The sequence below is a fragment of the Porites lutea genome, chromosome 4 (genome assembly GCF_958299795.1).
Source record: "Porites lutea chromosome 4, jaPorLute2.1, whole genome shotgun sequence".
Taxonomy (NCBI): Eukaryota; Metazoa; Cnidaria; class Anthozoa; order Scleractinia; family Poritidae; genus Porites; species Porites lutea.
The window spans coordinates 41,763,400-41,784,822 of NC_133204.1; the positions used below are offsets into that span (position 1 = coordinate 41,763,400).

At 39.9% G+C, this 21,423-nt stretch overlaps 2 protein-coding genes and 1 long non-coding RNA gene across 3 annotated transcripts in view; 1 reads left to right on the forward strand and 2 right to left on the reverse strand.

Annotated features, from left to right (window-relative positions):
• Positions 1–207: 207 nt before the first annotated feature.
• Positions 208–8,545, reverse strand: LOC140933631 (uncharacterized). Its single transcript, XM_073383237.1, has 4 exons — positions 8,109–8,545; positions 6,352–6,648; positions 5,223–5,558; positions 208–597 (listed from the first exon to the last, which is right to left on the reverse strand). Exons 1-4 carry the CDS (start codon positions 8,524–8,526, stop codon positions 314–316), a joined length of 1,335 nt encoding a protein of 444 aa, XP_073239338.1. The 5' UTR covers positions 8,527–8,545; the 3' UTR covers positions 208–313.
• A 4,937-nt stretch (positions 8,546–13,482) lies between these two features.
• The window catches only part of LOC140933630 (uncharacterized), a 15,993-nt gene continuing 8,052 nt past the window's right edge, over positions 13,483–21,423 (reverse strand). The window contains exons 3-4 of the mRNA XM_073383236.1: positions 16,053–16,388; positions 13,483–14,775 (exon numbers count right to left, since the gene is read on the reverse strand). Of these exons, the coding sequence (XP_073239337.1) occupies positions 14,498–14,775; positions 16,053–16,388 (614 nt within the window). The 3' untranslated portion in view covers positions 13,483–14,497. The remainder of the gene's footprint in view (positions 14,776–16,052; positions 16,389–21,423) is intronic.
• On the forward strand, positions 17,992–21,251 carry LOC140933635 (uncharacterized). The gene is made up of 3 exons (XR_012165073.1): positions 17,992–18,114; positions 18,880–19,033; positions 20,634–21,251. It is a non-coding gene; the product is annotated as an uncharacterized lncRNA (long non-coding RNA).

The following is a 21,423-nucleotide window of genomic DNA, read 5'->3' on the forward strand; positions in this document are numbered from 1 at the left end:
GTCCTATTTCAAACCTAGATTAAACATTGGTGATTCCCGAGCAAGTTTTAAGTCGTTGAGAAATATACCAGTTCTAAAAGGCTGATGAAACATCTTTGTTATTCAAAGACAAAAAACAATATGATAGAACAGGCTATTGACTTTAATTAAGTTTTGCTGATATTTTGTCGATACCGGTAGCAAATATCACTCTGAGCGGGCGAAAATGAAGTACTAACTATAACATTCACTATTAAGCACACTAAATGCTTTCTGCCTATAGAGTGTGAGTTGTTTATCTCCTGAAAAGTTCTCAATCGAAATCGAGAATGTTTCATTGTATAAACACTTGTCTGATTTCATTTATCGCCGAGTAGGTAGATCCAAGGCCGCCAAAAATTCCTACAGTCATGATTTCACATAGGAAAGCTTTGACGTGGAGTGGAACGTTGGGTGCGATTCTTAAGTAAAACAGACAAGGAAATACAAATGTTAACGCGGTTACTGTGGAGCCTCCAATGAGAGATAAGATGGGACCAAACTTGGGGATCAGTTCGCCAATACCGAGAATGAAACACATAAGAACTGTGCGAAGGATGCATCGCTGGAAGCAGAACTCTGTTGGAGTGAAAAAAACAGAGAGAGAAAATAGTTTAGGTTAGCGAGTTTACCTCGCTGGAAGCTTGGTTAAAAATAGAGAGCTACCGCAAGATCTGATTATTAACCGAGAGCGAGGTCATTACGGGGAAATCTCAGATGTATGTCTTGATGTATTGACCGAGCGAAAGCGAGGTCAATACACCAAGGCCGAGGTCTGAGATTTCCCTGTAATGAACGAACGGACAAGGCTAGTAAGTTACTTATTATGTGGCCTTTTCATTATGGACCTGAGCCTGCGATCAATTAAAACTAATCACTGGTCAGCGGATATTTCTTAAAAACAGGTCACCTCAATGAGTGAGCCCCCGATGCAGTCTGTGACACTGGTCAGCAGATACCCTTTTTGACGACTGTCAATTGACCATAACATGGATGTCCATAAGGATGTCCACTATCAAGTTAAACACAGATTGTATATGCCTTGGACACTTGACTAGTAATTCCATAATGAAAAGGCCACATTACTAAATGTAACTACCTGCTCGGTAAATTAGACAAGCTAGCCCGCGAATTTCCTGTTGATCACCAAAGTATGTGAATACAAAACCCATAAGGTTAAAAAAATCAAGAACAAGATCTAGAAAACCAATAAAAGCATGACAACCCGCGAGGCTTTACCTTGAACCCAAACAGGAAATCCGATGTGGGTAACAATCAAGGTCAGATATAATCGCAAACAAACCCACCTCAAGAGATGACAATCGAACTTAAATAAGCCACAAGATAAATGACATTTATGTCGAAAAACCCATTTTAACAAAGGTAATAACACTTAAAAACCTGTTGAGACAAAGACGGATAAACCTTGATCTTCAAACCTAAACAAAACGAGACCCTAATCACGAGCGAAAGAGTCGGGAACAAACAACCTATCAGCAATAATCATCATGAGAATGATTTTCAAAACAATCATAAAACTACTTCACAACACTTCTATACATTTAAGATCACAACACTTAAAGGTACTAGGTCTCATTTTCGGGGGCCTTCCGTGTAGGCGCAACGATATGCGTTGTCGCGTCTCCTTGCTAAGCTGCTACTCTACTGTCTCTGAGAGATATAACGTGCTGGGCCCGGTTGTTCAAAAGTTGGATAGCACCATCCGATAAATCACTATCCAGCGGATAAGTAGCCTGCCTAGCAGGCGCTTAGAAGTAGTGGGCGAAAGAGAGAACGGGCCCGCGCGAGGGAGACACGCGAGGGGTGAGGGAGCGCCTGCACGGAAGGCCCCCGAAAATCTCGTTTCCCCTCGCATGTCTCCTTCTCGCGCGCCCATTTTTTCTCGTGCCCACTACTTCCAAGCACCTGCTACGCAGGCTAGCGGATAAGTAGTAGGACAAACAATTGTGCTATCCATATGATATAGATTTAGCCAGTGGATAGCGTTATCCACCTTTTAAACAACTGGGGCCTGGTGTGCAAAGGAGGGCGGGGATTCTAGAATAGTGGTTATGTATGAGGTGGAGAATTTGACACCATATGAGCCTAGAATAATACGAGAATAACCCATAAAAAATCAGGGCAGAGATGGAGCATTTGGAGGATGCCTTCTTCCCTATTAAAAAGAAAAAGGTAAATATTCTGTTGAATATTTATTGAATTTCTTCGTCACGGGAATAAGAGGATTTGAGGGCCTATAGAGAGGAGAAGTGTGACATCACATTACCATGGTACCAAAATTTCTGGATCGCAACAATAGGGAGCTCAAGCAACGATGATGGCGACGGCAACGAAAACGGCAAAAAAGCAATCGGTTTAGATTAGCAAAATAATAATTTTGCACGTGCATCACGCTTTTTTGTACATTTGTTAGCCATCGTTGCACGACTGCGACATGAAACCTCTTAATTCACGAGTCCGCTCTATGGAGTAGATGAACACAACACAAAATTTTATTTTTCTTCTTCTAAACTTAGATACGATCCTTTCGGATTCAACCCCAGAAAATTTCGCCAACATTTCTGACAAATTAAATGAAATTGAATCAGATCGATGAATTTTGAAACAGTGTGAATTCACTTTTTAAGTGAAGTTTTTGGTTTGTTGTCATCCAGAAATTTTATTACCCGGGCAACGTGACGTAACGACTTGTCCTCTCTATTCTCCTCATAAATTGGGGTATTTTCAGCATTATTTGGTCCGCCCCCCAAAAGATCAAATACCCTGTGGGTTGCCCAAAGGTGAAGAGGGGAGCAAGTTGAAGTTTGAATTGACTAGTTCATAAGACACTGAGAAAGTACTAGAAGTACGTATTTACTCAGATAAGCGCCTCCCACGAATAAGCGCCTTTGCCGTTATGTTACTTTAACCCATTCGCCCCCGGAAATTTTGCCGATAAACGCATTTTAAGGCTAGTCGAGCGGTTTTCTGGTCACTGACGTGCACTTTGCGGCCTTCTGATCCAGCTTCAATCTCGTCCTCGGACGGACACTTGACTTTTACTTTTTCCTTTCTCTCCTCTCCTCTTTTTTCTCTTTCCTTGCCTCATTTTTCTTTCTTTAGCTGGGCATTTAGTAGGCTTCACGTTGGTGGGAAATGTTTTTAGGAAGGCTTTTAGGATCTTAGGATTAGATGAAAGGAAAGTTAGGTGGGTAGTGGAACAAGATTTTCATGGAAATTTTCAGGTCAATGTTACATGGTTTTTTGCCTTTTCCTCCATTTTTCTGGACTGAATTGTGCTCATTCTGGTATTGTTTGAAAGATCGTTTCACTCTGCACAAGTTAGCGGCAAAGGTGTCCTTGACCATTAAAAAATGATGACGTCACCAGTGATAGAAGAGGCGTGGATCCACACGGGCGGTTACGGGCGGCTCAGGGGTGAACGAGTTAATACGGAAAATAATAATTCCGAGGTTAATACAATTTTTTGCCTAGTTCAATTTTCGAATAAACGCCGCCCTCAAATAAGCGCCGCACTTGAAGCGTGAAATTTAAGAAGCGCCACAACGCTTATTCGAGTTAATAGGGACTTTAAGATCCGAGACGCGACGGCTGTAAAACGCGACCGGAAGTAAATTTTCAAAGAGAAGACATGTTGCGCATGCTCACGCCGTCGTCCTGGAGTCACCACGTCGCGTCGAGAACGTGGTTTTTGCGAGTTTGACGTTCTGTACAAAACGTGAGTATATTTGTTCCTGTGCTTAAATTAAATGATGATATATTCCTCTAAACATGTAAAATCAGCACTCTAGGATCATTGGACGTAACTTCTGGCGACATTTTAGATCGCAGAGATGGAAGGATTTTGATTATTTTAAAATTTCTTTCAGGTGTACGAAGCTTATAAAATGGCAGCGCCTTCGACTTCGACATCGAGCAAGGTTTGCAAGTAAGTCACGAGCTAAAACTGCAAATAGTGAATGCAGGAGTCTTCTGCATACTCTTCTCGTCCTTGTACCGTTGCAATTCTCGATTTATTGCGCTCATCTGCCGCTAAAAGCCAATTTTAAGCCTGTATTATTTAATTTCATTTTATTAAACTGCGTGTGTTTTTATGCTTCCCTTGGGTTCAGTAATGTTTTGGACACATGATCATGAAGCCATTCTATGCAGAGAAGTCGTCAATGTACATCCCTACACGACTAAGAAAGGGTCAACACAAAGAAGCAGTATGTGGGAAATATAGCCGACACCTTGAACAAACGCACTGTGCCGAAATTCACGGTTGATAAGCGATCAGTCCGAGACCACGTGGGAATCCTTGTCTACAAGCATAAGAAGAAACTTCTAGCGTATGTATCGTAAAGCAGAACAAACTCTTCTTCGTCTATGATTTCTTCTACGAGGCACAAACAAAGCATTTCTTGGACTTTCTTAAATGATGCCATGGCTATTTCTGCGAAAGAATTGCCGAAGGATCACACTGATAAAGAGCGGTTTGCAGCCGCGTCGTCTTGCATCGCGACGGAGATCTTAACTTTACTTTTCGCGCGCAAACGACGGCGTTCTAGTTCCAGTCCTTTATCAGCCATCGCGTTCTAGAAGTGTCGCGTCCCAGATCTTAAAGTCCCTAATATCATAGGTGACAAATTACTCCTTAATTTTGGCGCGAAATTTCAGCGTTAATTTGTAATTTCACATGTGAAATTACAAAATTGCCATGTCAACCCTTCCATACGTCTCAGTGTCAAAATGGCCACGAAGTTCTAAAATGCCGTGAATGAAGATGTCAGGGCACAAAAAGACGCTTTAGAAACTGAACACATAAGAGAACATCAAGAAGGATTCTAACAGGTATTTTGCCGAAAAAGTCTGAAAAATTCTAAACTTTATAAGCCAAATTTAAGGTCTAAACATTTGAGAGAGTGGAGTTCTCGATTGATACGATCCTAGCAATCTTGGATTTTTGACATGTTTATCCAACGTAATTCGTCACCCATGATATTAATAGGTAATCAAATGGTATACTCGTGAAATTAAGGAATAATTTCACTTGCGTTTTGCCCAAATCCGAATAATTTCCCTCGCCTGAAGGCTCGGGAAATTATTAGGATTTGGACAAAACGCGCGTGAAATTATTCCCTAATTTCACTCGTCACCATTTGATTACACATACAAATACGGTGTTCTATAACTCTACTCACTTCTTGGTACATTGCAGAGCTCTTCCAGCTGCTGTGATACAGGATTAACTGCAATAACGCAGCTAACAAGTAACTGAAGTGATACTAATACCAGTACAACCTGCGATATGATCACTACATTGTTGTTTTCATCACGCCCCACGCTGTCTAGAATATTAGGAGTTATGTCCCTGCCATACGTAACAAATCCAAGCACTGACACTGGTAGGTACATGGCCAACACGCTGATGTATGCCCAGAAGACGGACAGTGAAAACCTGGACGCTTTCTTCATGTCCGTTTGAATTGTTGGAAAAATCGAAACACCACCAAACGAGAATAGGATCTTGCCAAATGCTGTAAAATAATATACAAATAATCCAAATACAGCATAACAGGATTAAAAACCCCAACTGGCTGGAGGCAACCAGTTGGCTGTTTAAAAGCGTGGTAGATGAGTTAAACTCGGGAAAACCTAGAACAAATCCAGCAAGTGGCCAGAACGGGACTCGAACCCGGGACCGCGGATTGTGAGTCCGACGCATGAAAGGCGTTACTTAGACTTAAGCCAGCGTAACGCTCACTTCTTGGTTTATAGGTCCTTAGATATAGTCTGCATGAGCTAGAGGCGTTATCCAGCAGCCGAAAAAGGGGACATAGTCGAGTACGGAGGGCAAGACGAGGAGAAGAGAAAAAAACTCCCTTAGCTCCCCTTCGTCTGCTAGCGCTGTGGGGTTGCACACTGGTACGTCTTGGTGAGATTACAGGCATGTGTCAACCGCCTCAAGCTAAGCTTTGGTTAGGTGCGTAGAGAGAGGGACTGCTGCATGAACTAGAGGTCGTGCTGGCTTGCAAGAATCAACATCTTATGCGTCAATTGCACAAGTTTGGAGGCTTGGGTAAACGATCAACTCTGGTTTTCTACTGCATAAAATACACGTCGGTCATCAGGCAGTATTCTATCCTGCCTAAAATAAAAAGTCCTGCAGCGCTCTCAACTTAACCGCGACAGAAAGTTGATTCGAAATGAAGAAATATGTTTGCTTATGTTCATTTGAGGACTTAAACCAACTAGATATAGAAGCCACATGTTAAATTTTATATCAGTGAAAATGCAGATATTATTGATTCGATTTGTCCATTAACATACCTGAAAAAAAGCATTCAAAATCAAGAGTCGGCTGTTGCACACTTTTCAAGTCGGTTGGCATATCCAAACCAATGCACACACAGATCATTAAACACGCCACGGCAGTTGCCAAACTAGCGCCCACCGCTATCCCCCAGAATTCTTTGGGCGTGCCGAGCCAGGAGCAAGGAAGAAGAACTGCGAAGCAGATAACAAGCCATATCCGCAACTCGCCTGTTTTACTCGCGTAGTCACCGGGCAGTTCAATGAGATTTGACAAGTTTCCAGCGGCCAGGATCATAAATACCACGGCGACACCTTGAGGGAGAAAAAGAAAATCTCTCATAAATGATACTACTGTATTGGGGTGGGTATTCTGTACATCTCTAAGATTTAAGCGACGGGTTGAATTTAATTCATAGTCTAATTTATAGTCTTTTAATAAATGTTTATATATTAATTAATTTTTTTTTTCTTTTTTCTTTTTTGGAGGGTATGTCTTAGCATGGGAATTTGGTTTCCCCCTACTACCGTCCTGTTAACCATTTTTGTATTTTTGTTCGATTGTATATGTTAGTATTAGTTCATTTGTATCAGTTATGTATGGTTACGAACTGTGATTAAAGATTAAAGATTAAAGATTAAAGAATATAGTCTGGTCTCTGAGTAGCCTGTGTACAGCCGCCCCCGGCAGAAAATGCAAAAGGCAAAGGGAAAATGTCAGAACCCGATTTGCTATCATATGACTTGTGTGCACTATGAACTTTACATGAGCACTGTAACCTTTGAGGGAAGAATTCAGTGAGCAAGCGGAATTCAACTATTTTTAATTTTCCATTACATCCATCTTCTTTGGCCGAGCACGAGACACGCGAGAGGCGGGAAAGCGATTCCAGCGAATTTTAGTTGTGCCATTGTTCCTTCTAACTAAAATTTAAATCGCTGATTGGTATTAGTATGAATAACGATATTGGAATTCCCACAAAACCGATGTTGTTAAGCGATATGGTCTCCTGACACTCGTGAGTTCGCGCTGAGAAGTAACTTGTTTACAGGTCTAACCAAGTTCGAAATACGTGCTTTTGTTACGTAACTGTTGATTGTATGAAACTATAAAGATAAAAACGACATGGTTATTAACTTAATAAAAGAAAAGAAAATATTTAAAATATCTTGCTCACAGTTCGCAGTTTCTTTTTTGGCAGTATGATTTTTAGTTGTATGTTCATGTTTTGTTTAAATATCTGGCACACGGTATTGCCGAGGGCATTGATAGGGATAAAGCCAGGGCGGAACAAATAGAAGACTACAGGAGACAGAGAACTGACGAGTAATAAAAGTAATGATGTTGCGTTTTAGTCAGACGAGTATGTAGGAAACTTGTAAATAATTAAACTTCATGCGCTTATAAATTTTCGTCACTTCACTGGAAGTGAGAAAATTCTGAGCCTCCGGGTTTAATAGCACACAGTGTGGTAGATTCAACACATCACGTAACTAGTTTTGAACTGATCAGAGTATTCTAGATCGCTGGAAGGTTTCCTGCAATTTTCCAACAATCTTTCAGCGATCTGAAACCCAAATGCACTTTGTTTGTTTACCAATCGCTTGTGATTTTGCAATGCCCACCGATAGTTACGATCTGTTCGGTAATTGTGAGGAATGGTTTATGGTTTCGCAAGAAAGGTTGTTCTGAATATCGTTTTCTTGTTCACAGACCTGCGGTTCGAGACACGTGGGTATATCTTAAAGTCAGAATTATGTTAAAAATGTCTTACCTATCAGCGTGAGGTTAATGGAAACGGTTACAGCCAAGGAAGCCCATCTTCCATAAGCCTTCTCTCCGATAGCTGGGTAAGGATTCCGTACATGACTTTTATACTCATCATGTCTTTCCCGAAGAATCACCCAGGATCTTCCAAGGATCGTGCCACAATAGCCAGACGCAAGCCAACAAAGAACGAGCAAACCGAATCCCGTCCAACCCGCTCCTACGATGGCAGCCGGTAGGGCTAAGACTCCGCTGCCGGCAACTTGTGCAACAATGAACACAGCGGCGGTAAATACAGTTAATCCGTTTTGGAGCTTAGCATTTCCTTTCGTTATAACTTCATAGTCATAGACTTGGGTTCTGGCTTTGTCTAGATATTCAACATGTTTTATCAGAGTTTCTTCTTCACCACTGTATGGCGGCATGACGAACTGGCTCAGGCTTTGGTTTCTGTAGATTTGACTGCTGGAATTCTAACCTGTCTCCACAAGTGTCCTGTCATAAATAGAAGTGTTACTGGCGTGTGTTTGCCAGTCCCCCGGGGCTGCACTACCTTATTTGGCCAGGATCCCATCACTATTTGGCCCAGATCATGGGTAGGTGCCGGTTTTTTCATTTTATTTTATTTTTATTTATCATTATTTTTTTTAACTTACACTGCAGATTTTATATGATTTTGCGATTGGTAGGATGTGTGCGTCCAAATTAAAAATCAGCATTGGAAAGCTAAATCTCAAAGCGATTTCAATTTTTTTACAAATTTGATTTCAATCTAGTCTTTCGTGAGTCAAAGCGTTAAAAAAATCGTGTCGGGGTTTTGCCATTTTCCATTGCGATAAAAAGTTACAATAAACAATTTGAAAACAAACCTATTAAGAAGATGAATGATCTCAAAAATGCCTCTCAACAGGAAAATTTCAAGAAACCAAAAAGTCTCCTGTCCCCGACAGTGACAAAATTTGTTGTTTTCACGTTTTAAAAACTAACATCCCTCAAAATTCTAGGTCATTTGAACAAATTCCCTTTGAAAATTAGCTCTTGATAGCTAATTCAGACGCTCGCTTTAAAAAATCATGAAAAAAATCGACAGTGCAAGTTTTTTTTTTAAATCTTGGTTTATAGTCCAAAAAGCTTTAATTTGAGTGTAGAGTTCAGGTTTGTTACGGTATCCGAAGTTTATGAACCGGAACGTGATACTTCCAGTTTGCATGTATTAAAGACACCCCATAAAAAAAACGACGGTGCAATTTTTTTTTTAAATCTTGGTTTATAGTCCAAAAAGCTTTAATTTGAGTGTGGAGTTCAGGTTCGTTACGGTATCCGAAGTTTATGAAGCGGAACGTGATACTTCCAGTTTGCATGTATTAAAGACACCCGATAAAAAAAACCGACAGTGCAAGTTTTTTTTTAAATCTTGGTTTATAGTCCAAGAAGCTTTAATTTGAGTGTAGAGTTCAGGTTTGTTACGGTATCCGAAGTTTATGAAGAACTGGAACGCGATACTTCCGGCTTGCATGTGAGACACTCCTGAATGAAGTTGGTGAAGTATTCAAGTTGTTGTTTACAAACGATGGAAAAAAGTTGTGTTCTAATTTTCATAAACGAACTGTAAGCCAACAGTTCTTGACACACCGTACCGTAACTGCGTAGCAAGCGTTTAAGTGCGGTTCCGGAGCAAAGAACCAAGGAACGAGAATCAACTCCACGCGAAAAATGACAGGAGTAAGAGAAAGGTGAGGGGATGAGGAAGAAAGGCTTCCTTCCTTCCCCTTTAACTCCCTGCCTCTTTCCTTTTTTGGCTCTCGTACCACTTCTTGCACGGCCAAAACCGAAAATCCCGTTCCACGGTCTTTCTTTGCTCCGAAACCAAACGGAAAAGCTTGCTACGCTGGCTAACCGTACCGAACCCAGGCATTACATCACGATTTGCGTTAATACCCCAAATCCCCGTGTTTTCAAGGCAATTTCTTGCGGTATGAAATGCTTCTAAGGTGCCTGAATCACAGGTAGCCCAAGCTCAAAACATGAATATCGACATGGACATTTCATTGGCCTGCGTACAGCCGCTCCCTACCCTCAAACTGAATCGGGAAGGTCTTTTTCTATCATGGCCCGAGGGGAGGCGGCGGTTGTACTCAGCTAACATTTCATGGGTTTTATTGAAACCTGTTTGTTTTCTCTCAAAAGAATTATAGAGAGCTGAGTAAACCCGGTCAGTTTCAATGGTTCCATGTTGTAAATCGGCCCCGGGAGATCGGCTTGGGGACCATATGGAAAGAAAAAAGGCAGAACCTTTTGTAAGGGGATAGTACATGTACGAGTGTCTACATATTAGAATTTAAACTTCATTGAATGTTTAGAAAACAACACGTGAAAGATACTCGCAGTAATCGTGCAAAAACGAAAAGATACTCGCAGTAATTTAGTCAGCTCAAAGTCCTAAGGAAAAACGTTGACGGACTTTAATGGGATTAGACTACGAGCAGTCTCTCTTTTTTCTTGGTCCGTCCAGCAAAACGCCCGAGACACGCAAATGACCACGCGCGTAACTGACAGGCTGCCGCCCTCGTTTCTCGCGTCTCGCGACTTCGCCGCTCAACACTTGCGCTGGCGTGCACTCCGCTTACTAAATGTGAGGAAAAGAGAGACTGCTGGCAGTCTCTAATGGGATTCAAACTCATAACACCGGCGAGATGATCATGGGTTCGAATCCGGTTTTTAGGCTTGTCTTTCACAACTGCTCATTAAATTAAAGAGGATTAAGAACCGAAGCATTAGGATCTGGAGTCAAAAGCCGTGGGATTGCATGAGATCAGCAGGTATACATTAATATAATATCATGCGTACATAATGTAGGAACTTACGTTACTTTTTCGTCTGGAGGAAAATAGCACCTCTTTGGCAGCACATTTGTTTCAGTGGCCCTGTTTCAAAGTTAACATTTGAAATAGCCATTGAGCATAAAAATGTGTAATCTATATCATGTCTATGGATATGCATGCATGCGTTTGTCCGGCCAGTCGTGCGAAACGAGATTTCGTAAAAAACGACTAGGCCGGTTATCTACTTATGTTAAATCGCTATTTAAAGGATCGAGCTAAGTCAAGACCCTGAACTAAACGTATTGGAATGAAAGTAAACCTCAGTGAAAAAATGGTTCACTTCTACTTAAAATTATTCTACTTCTAGCCTTAAATACATGTGTATGACTTTGACTTTCCTCGATGGCCAGGATAGAAACGGATTGCAACTTAATTGAAAAATTGGGCCATCTTTTTTCAAACGGATGAACTCCTTTGTTGTCAAAAATTGACCATAAAACGCTCATGCTTTGTTTTCCTTAAGATACAATTCATAGGACGTTGCCCCAGGGGGGGCATTGCCACATATGGGCTATATAGGTATGTGCCGCTGTGGAGGGTATGGTTTTCAAGCAGTTTACTCTAGGATAGGGTATATAAATCAGAGCGTTTGGGTCTAGAATAGGATATCATTTTTCAGGAAACTGATCAGTTGGGTGAAGATTTTATCTAGATTAGGGAAACAGCTACTCTAGGATAGGGGGGATTTGGGGAGTTTACTCTAGTATAGGGTAGCAAAATTCAGCTGAACTAGCTCTGGTATAGGTTAAGGGTTCCAGGGTCCCAGCGGCACATCCCCACCCAGAAATTCCTAAAGTACCCCCCCCCCCCCCCCCCGGGGACGTTGCATCCTTGACAGCCCAACGGGAACAGTTTCCGTCAATTGCCAATCATGCAACTTCTGTTAGGGACATGTCGATATCACCCATCTATGCTTACTGGGTCCTTTTCTTTCTCTTTCCCCACCTATCTTTCCCTTCAAGATGATCTTTCCAGATGATCTTTCCCAAGCCCTCACTTCTTTTCAAATGGCCAAAATACTTCTGCTTTTGTTTCTTTATAAAGATCTCTAACCATTAATATTCCATTTTCACTGTTCCTCCCTAATTGACTTATTTGTTCAATGCTCCGTCCATGATATTTTTTAACTGAATTTCCTGTAGCAATTAATTTCAAAAGCGTTTAAGAATTCTTTTTAATTGTTGATTTTTCAAGTGTCCACGTCTCGCAGCCATAGGTAGCTGTGGAGAAAACGCATGTTCTAAGCACTTCTTAGTTTTGTTTGAGGATCTTGACCTTTCCACAAGAATTTCAACTTTGACAACCTTTTCGTTGTCATGGCAAGCCTCTAATCATGCCTTATTTCCCAGGCTTATTTCCTCCGACCCATTTCCATCACCAGATATTGTAGATCCGCGACATATTTGGAACCCATTCCATGATTTTCCTCAAGATAGAATCATTTGTCATGTATCTTAATTCCCATTACAGTTCTGCAAGTATCAAAAAAGATGTGACTGAGAATACTTAGTTATGATTTTAGGCCATCTTTGACCAAAAAAATGTGGCAGGAGCTCACCATGACCAAAAGAAAATGTTTTTTTCTTTCTCTTGCCCGCTTAACAAGCATTCAATTGTGGAAACATCTTCATGGTCTACGCTGATATGTGTATCATAGGCAAACATCCTTGGTGCAGGTACCGGTCATTATTAAGAAAATTGTCTATATTAAATATTAATAAACAAAATTGGTCCAAGTATATCCTGCGTTGCAGACACTCCAAAACCTTCTGTACCGTAGAGAACTATACAACTGGTTTGACAATTCGTGGGCCGGCTGCAACGCGGGTTATTCCAACAAGTAAAGACAATTGAAGAAGGTCACATGGAATATATTGTTCTGAAAACTCAGGTACCATTTACGTGGCATCTTAGTTAATAGACCAAAAACAGGAAAAAAACTCAATACCCCCATAAATTCATAAAATCAAGCTACCCCCCAAAAAGAAACTTGCCCAAGTTTTCTCATCAAAAATAAATCCCCCAAATCGTGACTTTTAAATCCAGCACCTTTCGTCACCATAAATCCTTTGAACTCCCTCGATCCACTCTCCCCTTCCCACCCAACTGTTGGTCAAGGCCTTTGTACAGACTCAGGTTATGGGCTCCTGTTATAATTGTTATTTGCCATCTAAATCCCCTGGGTTTGATATAATCAATAATAGGATACTGAAAGCTACAACCAGTTGCAAAAGTACATGAGACACTGTACCGTATTTTGACATAAATGGCCTGTCCACGATCTTGTGCTTGTGATCCCCCCTCCACCCCTTGTCAAAGTTGAGAACAATACAAGACCATAAACTTGGAGGAACAACTTTGAATGGGAGGGAGGAGGGAGGTCAGTATTATATCTCACAGACCTGTGACTAGGAGCGATTTGAAGCAAGAAAGAAAGGTCGTTTTTTAGCAAACCAATAATAAAAGTCATCTTGCTTGGCGTATGAAAAATAATCTTTCTCATTTATTCATCAGGCGCAAAATTCACCATTACATCTCTATCAAAATTGCGCATACTAAGCACATAATTATCGAAATTCTACGCCTACTAGTAGTTTTCAGGATGTTTGTCACTTCAACCTAACATAACATACCATTTTAATAGCATTCCCATATACAGAAATGGTATTGCTTTTAAACTATTACAATTATAAATTTAATAATATTTAAAATGAATCAAATAAACACACAGATAGTCTTTAATTAAAAGCTATACTGATTAGAAATCTCTATTTCCCTTGCTATTGTTTCATGGAATAAAATTTTCTAAGTTGAAATGCTTCATAAACATAGAAGCCAAGTTTTTTTTTACAGACATATAGATCAATGTTGTTAAAAAGAAATTTGACTTTTTCTAATGTGTTCAAGTCTACGAATTTGGAGCAATGGCTTCTACGTCTTGAAAAAAGTGTTGTCTTAAATTTTTTATAAATTGAATGTCGGTCGTTTCGCCCAGAAGTTGCTTCGCCTACACTGAGGTCGATTCGCCGCGATGACACTGACATGATCTTAACTGCTTCATAGGCGTTTTTCCAAGTGACAATTTCGAGAAGTCGCTCGGTCGTCAATAGGTTAAGATCAAAAATAAGTTTAAACATGCGAGAGTCATCGGTAAGCTTTGTTCCTATTTATACAATACTATTACTGGTATAAACTTAGTGTCACTGAGACAACTTTAATAGATCCTGTGGGCGAATCGACCTCAGTGTTGGCGAAACGACCGGTTTCCGTTCAACTCCGCCTTTTGGGAGTACTCACTCAGGTTCATTTTCGTCCAAGCCGTCTCAGTCACCCTGTCAGTGTGTGTGTCAAAGACTAAAAAATCATCTTTCTCATGTATTCACCAGGCTCAAAATTCACCATCGCATCTCTATCATTTTCCTTTTTTTCTTTTCAAAGACAGTAATACTCGTTGAGAGAAATGAAGCGCTAAAAGTATCTCCGAAACTGATCAGGGTTTAAATGGCTTACTTATCTAAAATGCTTTTCTAATGTCATTTATCGCCGAGTAGGTTGACGCAACACCACCAAAAATCCCAACCGCAATGAGTTCATAAAGGAAAGCTTTGATATGCAGTGGAATGTTGCGTTCAATTCGTAAGTAAAACAGACAAGGAAATACAAATGTTAATGATGTCACTGTGGAGCCTCCAATGAGAGATAAGATGGGACCAAACTTGGGAATCAGTTCGCCAATACCGAGGATGAAACACATAAGAACTGTGCGAAGGATGCATCGCTTGAAGCAGAACCCTGTAGGGATGAGAAAAAAGGAATTAAATGTATTCGAACATGAGTTGCGAGGCCGTCTCATGGCCTCAGACTCTCTGTTAAACGTTTTTGTAGTTTTTACCTTAATTACTAGTCCTTCGGGAAAATTAACTAGTTTTGTTTCCCTCTCGAATGTAAAAGAGCTAAAAATAAGAATTGAACTAGGTTTAGTTTTGGTAGGTTGCTTTTTTAAATGACGAACTGGTCTGGGTTTGGGAAAACCAGAAACTGTACTCTACAATGTTTTAGTTCTTCTTTACCACTACGGCCTGAAGAGAGCTGGTCATGGCAACGTTTCTTCCGATCACGGATTTTCCAACATAAAACAGACAACCACCGCAAAGAACAGACAGCTAACATTCTAAAAAAGGGGGAAGGAAAAAAGCAGTGGGAATGATTTCCAATATGAAACATATTTTCGAGTGTCCTGCAAAAAAGACAACATACGGGTTAGCTTTGGAAAGGAGAGGGAGAGGCAAAAAAGGGAGATAGAGGTGAGAGGAGACAAACTTTCTGCCTCGCGCTCTCCGTTTCGTCCTTTAAAATTTCCCCTATCCCTAAAGGGGACGTTACACGAGACGATTCTTGACGACGATTTTTAGCACAACACAGTGTTACAACATTGTTTCGAATTTTTGCAGCATTGTCCAACATTGCTAAGCTGTGCTGCGCTAAAAATCGTTGTTACGAATCATCCCGTCTAACCTCACCCTAACCTATAAGGGAGTCTCAAACCCGAGCGCCGTCCAGTCAGGGGCACCCAACGACAATTTTCGGGAAAATATCTGTTCGGAAGACGATTTGAGATCTAGAATTTTCGGAACATTTGTTGTAAAATTTCTTGCTTGCCTGCTTCTCCTAGGATTTTCGAACATCTAAAATATGGAAAAAATGCCTATTTTTAACGAATTTTTACCCTAAAAAGGTCACCTAGAATTTTCGGCAGCCTTTTTTCTGGCTGAAATTTTCGAAAAGGTAAGTTTTGATCCCTATAATTTTCGGAACACTAGACTTTCAGCTAGGAAATCCGAACAGATGAACAATTTTGGGGGGATAAAAATATGCCTATATCTACCGTTTAAATACCAAAATACGTTTAACAATGCTATGTTTTAGTGGTTTTGAACTATGTTCTCGTTGGGTGCCCCTGTCCAGTTTCTGACTACACACGCGCGGGAAACAATTTTCTATCGTCTCGCTGCTTCTACTGTCTCTAAGAAAAATGAGAGGCTTCTCGATGTCTCATATGCTTTACTTACTCTGTGGTATACTCAGGAGTTCTTCAAACTGCTGCGATACCGGGTTGAGCACAATTACGAAGCTAAACAGTAGGTGTACTGTTATTAATGCTAGTACGATATCCAGAGTGATGGAAGATGTGTTGTGGTCGTTGTGCCCGACACTATCGAGAATATTAGGGCTTATATCCTTGCCATATGCTAGAAAGCCAAGCACTGACACAGGTAAATACATGGAGATCACGCCGATGTATGCCCAGAAGACCGACAGTGGAAACCTGGATGCATTTCTCATGTCCGTTTGAATCGTCGGAAAAGTCGACGCACCACCAAACGAGAATAGGATCGTTCCAAATGCTAGAAGAATAACAGAGCATGAAAAATATGTGAGAATGTATAATACAAGAACTAAGAGTAGATGGAACTATAAGGTACAGCAGCCAATCAGCAACTCCACTGCCTCTGAGGAAAGCTCGGCCCCTAGGAGCAAAAATGATTAGGGGGCAAAACCAATATAGTTATGATCATGGCTCTATAAATTTACCAAAGGAGCAAGGACTTTCCCTAAAACGGCAAAATGCTTGATAAAGTGCAGTGGTTATGAAGATTTCTTGGTAACATAAATTCTTCAAACGCAAAGGTGTTATCATCGATAAACACAGAACTACACCTCGAGAGATGACATTTATAGCAGTGATTGACTGAATGGTTGAATGGCGCCGCCATATCCTTAATTTATATTATTTCGTTTGGCATTTGCCCAATAAACCAATTCGTGTACAGTAATTGGGTTTTTTATTTTCATTTTCTCTACGTGTACTGTTTGTGATTTGTCAGCTTTTATTAGCGCTTTAGAATATGTGTCATATGGTTTCAGCGCTATATAAATCTAGCCGGATTTCAGAAAACGTTACCGTTACCAAAGCAGACATTATAAAAACTAAGAGGGCAACCATTGCTTTTTTCTCATCGCTGTTTCTTTTTCTCCTTTCCTTTTCGTTCGTTAGTGTGATTTTGGAGCTTCTTGGGCTAGTAAGCTAAGAAACCTGCCTTTTGGTTGGTTTTCAAAAAATCGACCAGAAATATATCATTATCATTATCATTATCATTATCATTATCATTATCATTATCATTATCATTATCATTATCATTATCATTATCATTATCATTATCATTATCATTATTATTATTATTATTTTTAATATTGTCTCTTCTGTCACAGTCTTTGCTGGTGTTCTTTTTGTGCATCAGCCGGGCGCAAAGTATGGCCTGGAGCATCAGTCACTCACGTAAATCATCCTGTTCTTACACTAAGCACCTCCCTGAGGTTTCGTGCAGATACCAGCATGCATACCTCTTTTGGATCTCTGTCACAGTAGCGCTGTCTAATACTTTCTTGATGTTTTCTACCATACCCCAAGCGCACCAAACAACCACAGCGGAGATCACTACGGTTTTCATATTTCAGTTTTATGTCTAGAACTAGGTTCTGTTCTGGTTCTAGTTCTGGGTTATTATTATTATTATTATTATTATTATTATTATTATTATTATTATTATTATTATTATTATTATTATTATTATTATTATTATTATTATTATTATTATTATTATTATTATTATTATTACTACTACTACTACTTTCAGTTGATTCAGGTTGTCTTTGCACGCGCAATTTTATTAAGTTCGCGCGCTTTCAGCTTTATTTACTCATTTTATTGACGTGTGTGTTTAATTCGTTATTTAACGTATTGCATTTACTTAATGTTGTTTTCCTTACTCATATGTCCTGCTTGTCAGTAACTGTATTCACATTTTGGGCGACTCCTCCTTAAATGTTCAGCAATTGGTGTAGGATTTAATGGAGCCGAAAGCGCCGCCGAAATCGCTTTCTTGCGTTAGTAGCTCGAGCGGCAATTGTGGCTGACGTTTGGTACCTTTGTGTCGTCACTAACGTTGTGTTGAATTGTGAGGAAGAAAATTTGTTTACCGCAACAGTGACTGATTGTAATCATCCATCCTCCTTTCTCTACGGTAAGGGATCCTAAACCGAGTTTCTACTCATTAGAAAAGAAGCTAAAAGGTAAGGTTTTAATGTGGTATAACAAGGTGTGGGTACAACACTAAAAAAAAGAAGCTCCAACGTTTTTGTTGCCTCAGTATTCAGTTCAATCAGAAACTCATAAGGAGCTTCTGGTTCAATATAACTGACTAAAAATGAATATTATAAATGAGAATGAAACCTTAGAAAGGACAAACGGACTTCTAAACTCCATGATTTTGAATGATTTGGAAGTAAAAAGTGGACTTGCAAGACAATGTTTAATAACATTTTTTCGTTCAGCGTTTACTTCGCGAGTTTATGGAGTCGCGTTTTGAGCGAGCGTAAACTGACGGTTTGCATATGAGCCTCTCATGTACTGCTGTTAAAAGACTTAACCATTGTTCAATCTATTTAGTATTGTTATTTGATTTGCTACGAAGGAAAAACATAGGCTAGTATGCTTTCATGTAGTTCAAAAGTACGATGTTTCGTTCGTTGAAAATGTCTCGCGTAAACAATTTTTTGTTGATAGCCTCGCTCTCATGGCTTCAGTTTATGGTTATTTTCCAGAAAGGATAGAGTCGGATTAAACCTTTATTAACTAAACAACTTTTAAACTAGCTTAAGCTTTGGTTTAAATGGAGTTCAAATACATATTAGGTTATTTTCTTTGACTCCAGGACATTCTTAATTGATTTTGCCTTCGAGTTCCTGGTCCAAACAGGTTTTAGGACAGAACACTGAACACATCCTGCTATCTTAACGGTTTAAGCTCTATACTTTTCTTGCCTTCTTTTCCTTTAGTTAGTTTGGTGTTAAAAAGACTTCAGGGCATGCTCACAGACTGGTCTTGGCAGCGTACCTTTGACGTGCTGATAACGCTTTTTACGATTGATTTTTGTTCTATGACTGTTTATCTCTTCGTTAGACACGTTTCAAAGATACTTCGAAGAAGGAGGTAGGACAAAGAAATTTAGAAACTTTGAATACAGATTGCATGAATGAGAAAAACGTCTTTCATAGAGAAAAAGCGCGCCTGCCTAGTTGTATGGAATGAGCTAACCGTTTACAAGTATTAGTCCCCGTCCACACTTATCCCGATATTTTTGAAAACGGAGATTTTTTTCTCCGTTTTAGCCTTCCGTACGTAAAGGGCGTTTTCGGGCACAAAAAATGCAGGTTTTCAAAAACGGTCCCTGGAGTGAAGTTTTTTTAAAAAAATGCCGGCTTGGAGGGATCGAGTGGACGGACGAAAACGTAGGCTATTGTATTTCCATCGTTTTACCGTTATGGTATGGACGGGCGAAAACAATTCAAACAACCTACGTTTAAACGCGTACGTTTTTTTCGAACCATTTCAGTTCAAACTATCCGGATACGTGAGGTGGCAACGTAGGAGTACTGTACAGCCTATCGGTTTCTTACTATAATAAAGATTTTTGTCATCAAACCAGAGTTGCCTCCAGCACTCTCTTTGCAGCTGTTTTCAAATTTGGCAGTAGCTTATTTTCAAATTCAGTGTGTTGCTTCTGCTTCTGCACCCAATGCGTGTTAAAATGAATTTCTTAGCGTTAAAAAACAAGGTATATAAAGTTATTTTTTATGTATTTTTTTTAGCCCTGTTCCGCTTATTTAAGAACCCTCCTCATGATAAATATTGCACAGTTCATTAAACCACCCTGGGCCGGGATGTTCAAAGCAGGGTTAAGTTAACCCAGGGTTAGTGCGAAATTTGATTTCAGAAATGAAAGCTTGAGAAGCAAATTCAGCATGTGTTCAGTTTCATTCTTTTTGCCTACAATTTGATGATGGGATGCTCCAAAAAGAAGAGAGAGAAAATTATCCGAGAAAATGCTTTTGGACGACAGAAAAAGAAACCTGGGTTAAAATTTAACCCTGCGTTAGCGCTAATCGGCCTTCGAACAACTGGGCCGTTGATCTTTACCATGTTGCTCTTAGACCTAGCGGTGCAATCAAGTGATACCAGAACCTCAGTAAGTAATTATGAACAAACTTCGGAGGTTTTAATAGACCTTCCTACGGTCTTTTGAACTTTTCACATGGACCAGTCAGGGAAAATCCGTCGACACCACTGAAAAAAGCACCTTAAAAGTAGTAACATCGCCAAATTTGAAAGTGATACGTCTTAAGCGAGTGAAAAAATCGCTCCTCAAAGTTGCGAAAATTTTCAAACGTTTGTACCCACCATACGCAAACTTTTGTAAAATTTCGCGAATTCAGAGGCTATATCTTTGTTAGTTTTCAACAGATCACTTCAAAACTCGGCAGTTTTACTAATTTAAAGGCGCTCTTTCCAGCGGAGTTGGTGGAATTGCGGCCTACCTTGTCCATTTCAAACGGAGTTGAAATAACCGTGGAAAGGTCTATTGTGGACAGACAAAGCGCCTGGTTTATAGTTTCCCTGCTCAACAATCAGAGTTGTGTTAGCAGTCTAGTCTAAAAATTCAGTCAGATCTGTCTTTTATGGAAAGAAAAGCATTCTGTGAGTAAACAAAATCAAATCATGTATTCCGTTTTTCTGTTCTCTTTGAATGCAGATTACAGCGTGAGATTGAACTAGAGGAAGAACTGGAGAGGTTAAGTAAACAATCAAGGCAATGCCGCACAAACTCGAATAAAAAAAGTCGTAAAAAGAAAACAGATTTGTAGAACATTATTTGCGTAAAGTCGTTTTTTTCGCAGCAGGAAACTGAAAATTGGAAAGGTTGTGCTTTCTTGCTTTGGTTAGCCCGTGCGCTGATATAATCTCATTTTTTAACCGCATGATTATCAAGTTCTTGTAGTAATGAATAGCGTCAACACTTTTAAATTTTTTCATGAAAAGTGAAGAGACTAGTAATCGAAAATTGTCAATGTTGGGGATAATAAAATTGTTCCGTACCCATAATTATAAGTGAAAATTATTAATATGAATAATGAAGAGCATGAAAAGACTTTTTGAAGAAGACTGCAAAGGAAAAAACGGTGAAAACATTACTCCAGCGTGTTTTATAGCCTCATATTAAGCCAATGGAACAAAGCTTTCCGCGCCTTAATTAACAGCCTTCCTACTTTGTTGAACCAACTTGGCAAGAGATAATTTTGATATAAAGTTGATTCGAAATGATCATGAAAGACATAAGTTTGGTTATTGCTTTGTAATTGTAAATTGTAACTTAGGCTGCGTGCAAACGGACGCAACAACTCTCAACATTGTTGCGCCAACAATGTTGGGAGTTGTTGCATGCGTGTTGGCAGTGGTGTGCAAACGGATGCAACAACTCCCAACAATGTTGGGACCTGCAGTGCATCGTGGGAAGGATACAACCCATAAGTCTTTGTAAGCCA

Coding starts and splice junctions, on each gene's coding strand:
- LOC140933631 (XM_073383237.1), bottom strand. CDS start 8,526: ATGCCGCCATACAGTGGTGAAGAAGAAACTCTGATAAAACATGTTGAA. Junction 6,649..8,108: donor CATTAACCTCACGCTGATAG/GTAAGACATTTT, acceptor TTCTCCCTCAAG/GTGTCGCCGTGGTATTTATG. Junction 598..5,222: donor GCTCTGCAATGTACCAAGAA/GTGAGTAGAGTT, acceptor TCACTCCAACAG/AGTTCTGCTTCCAGCGATGC.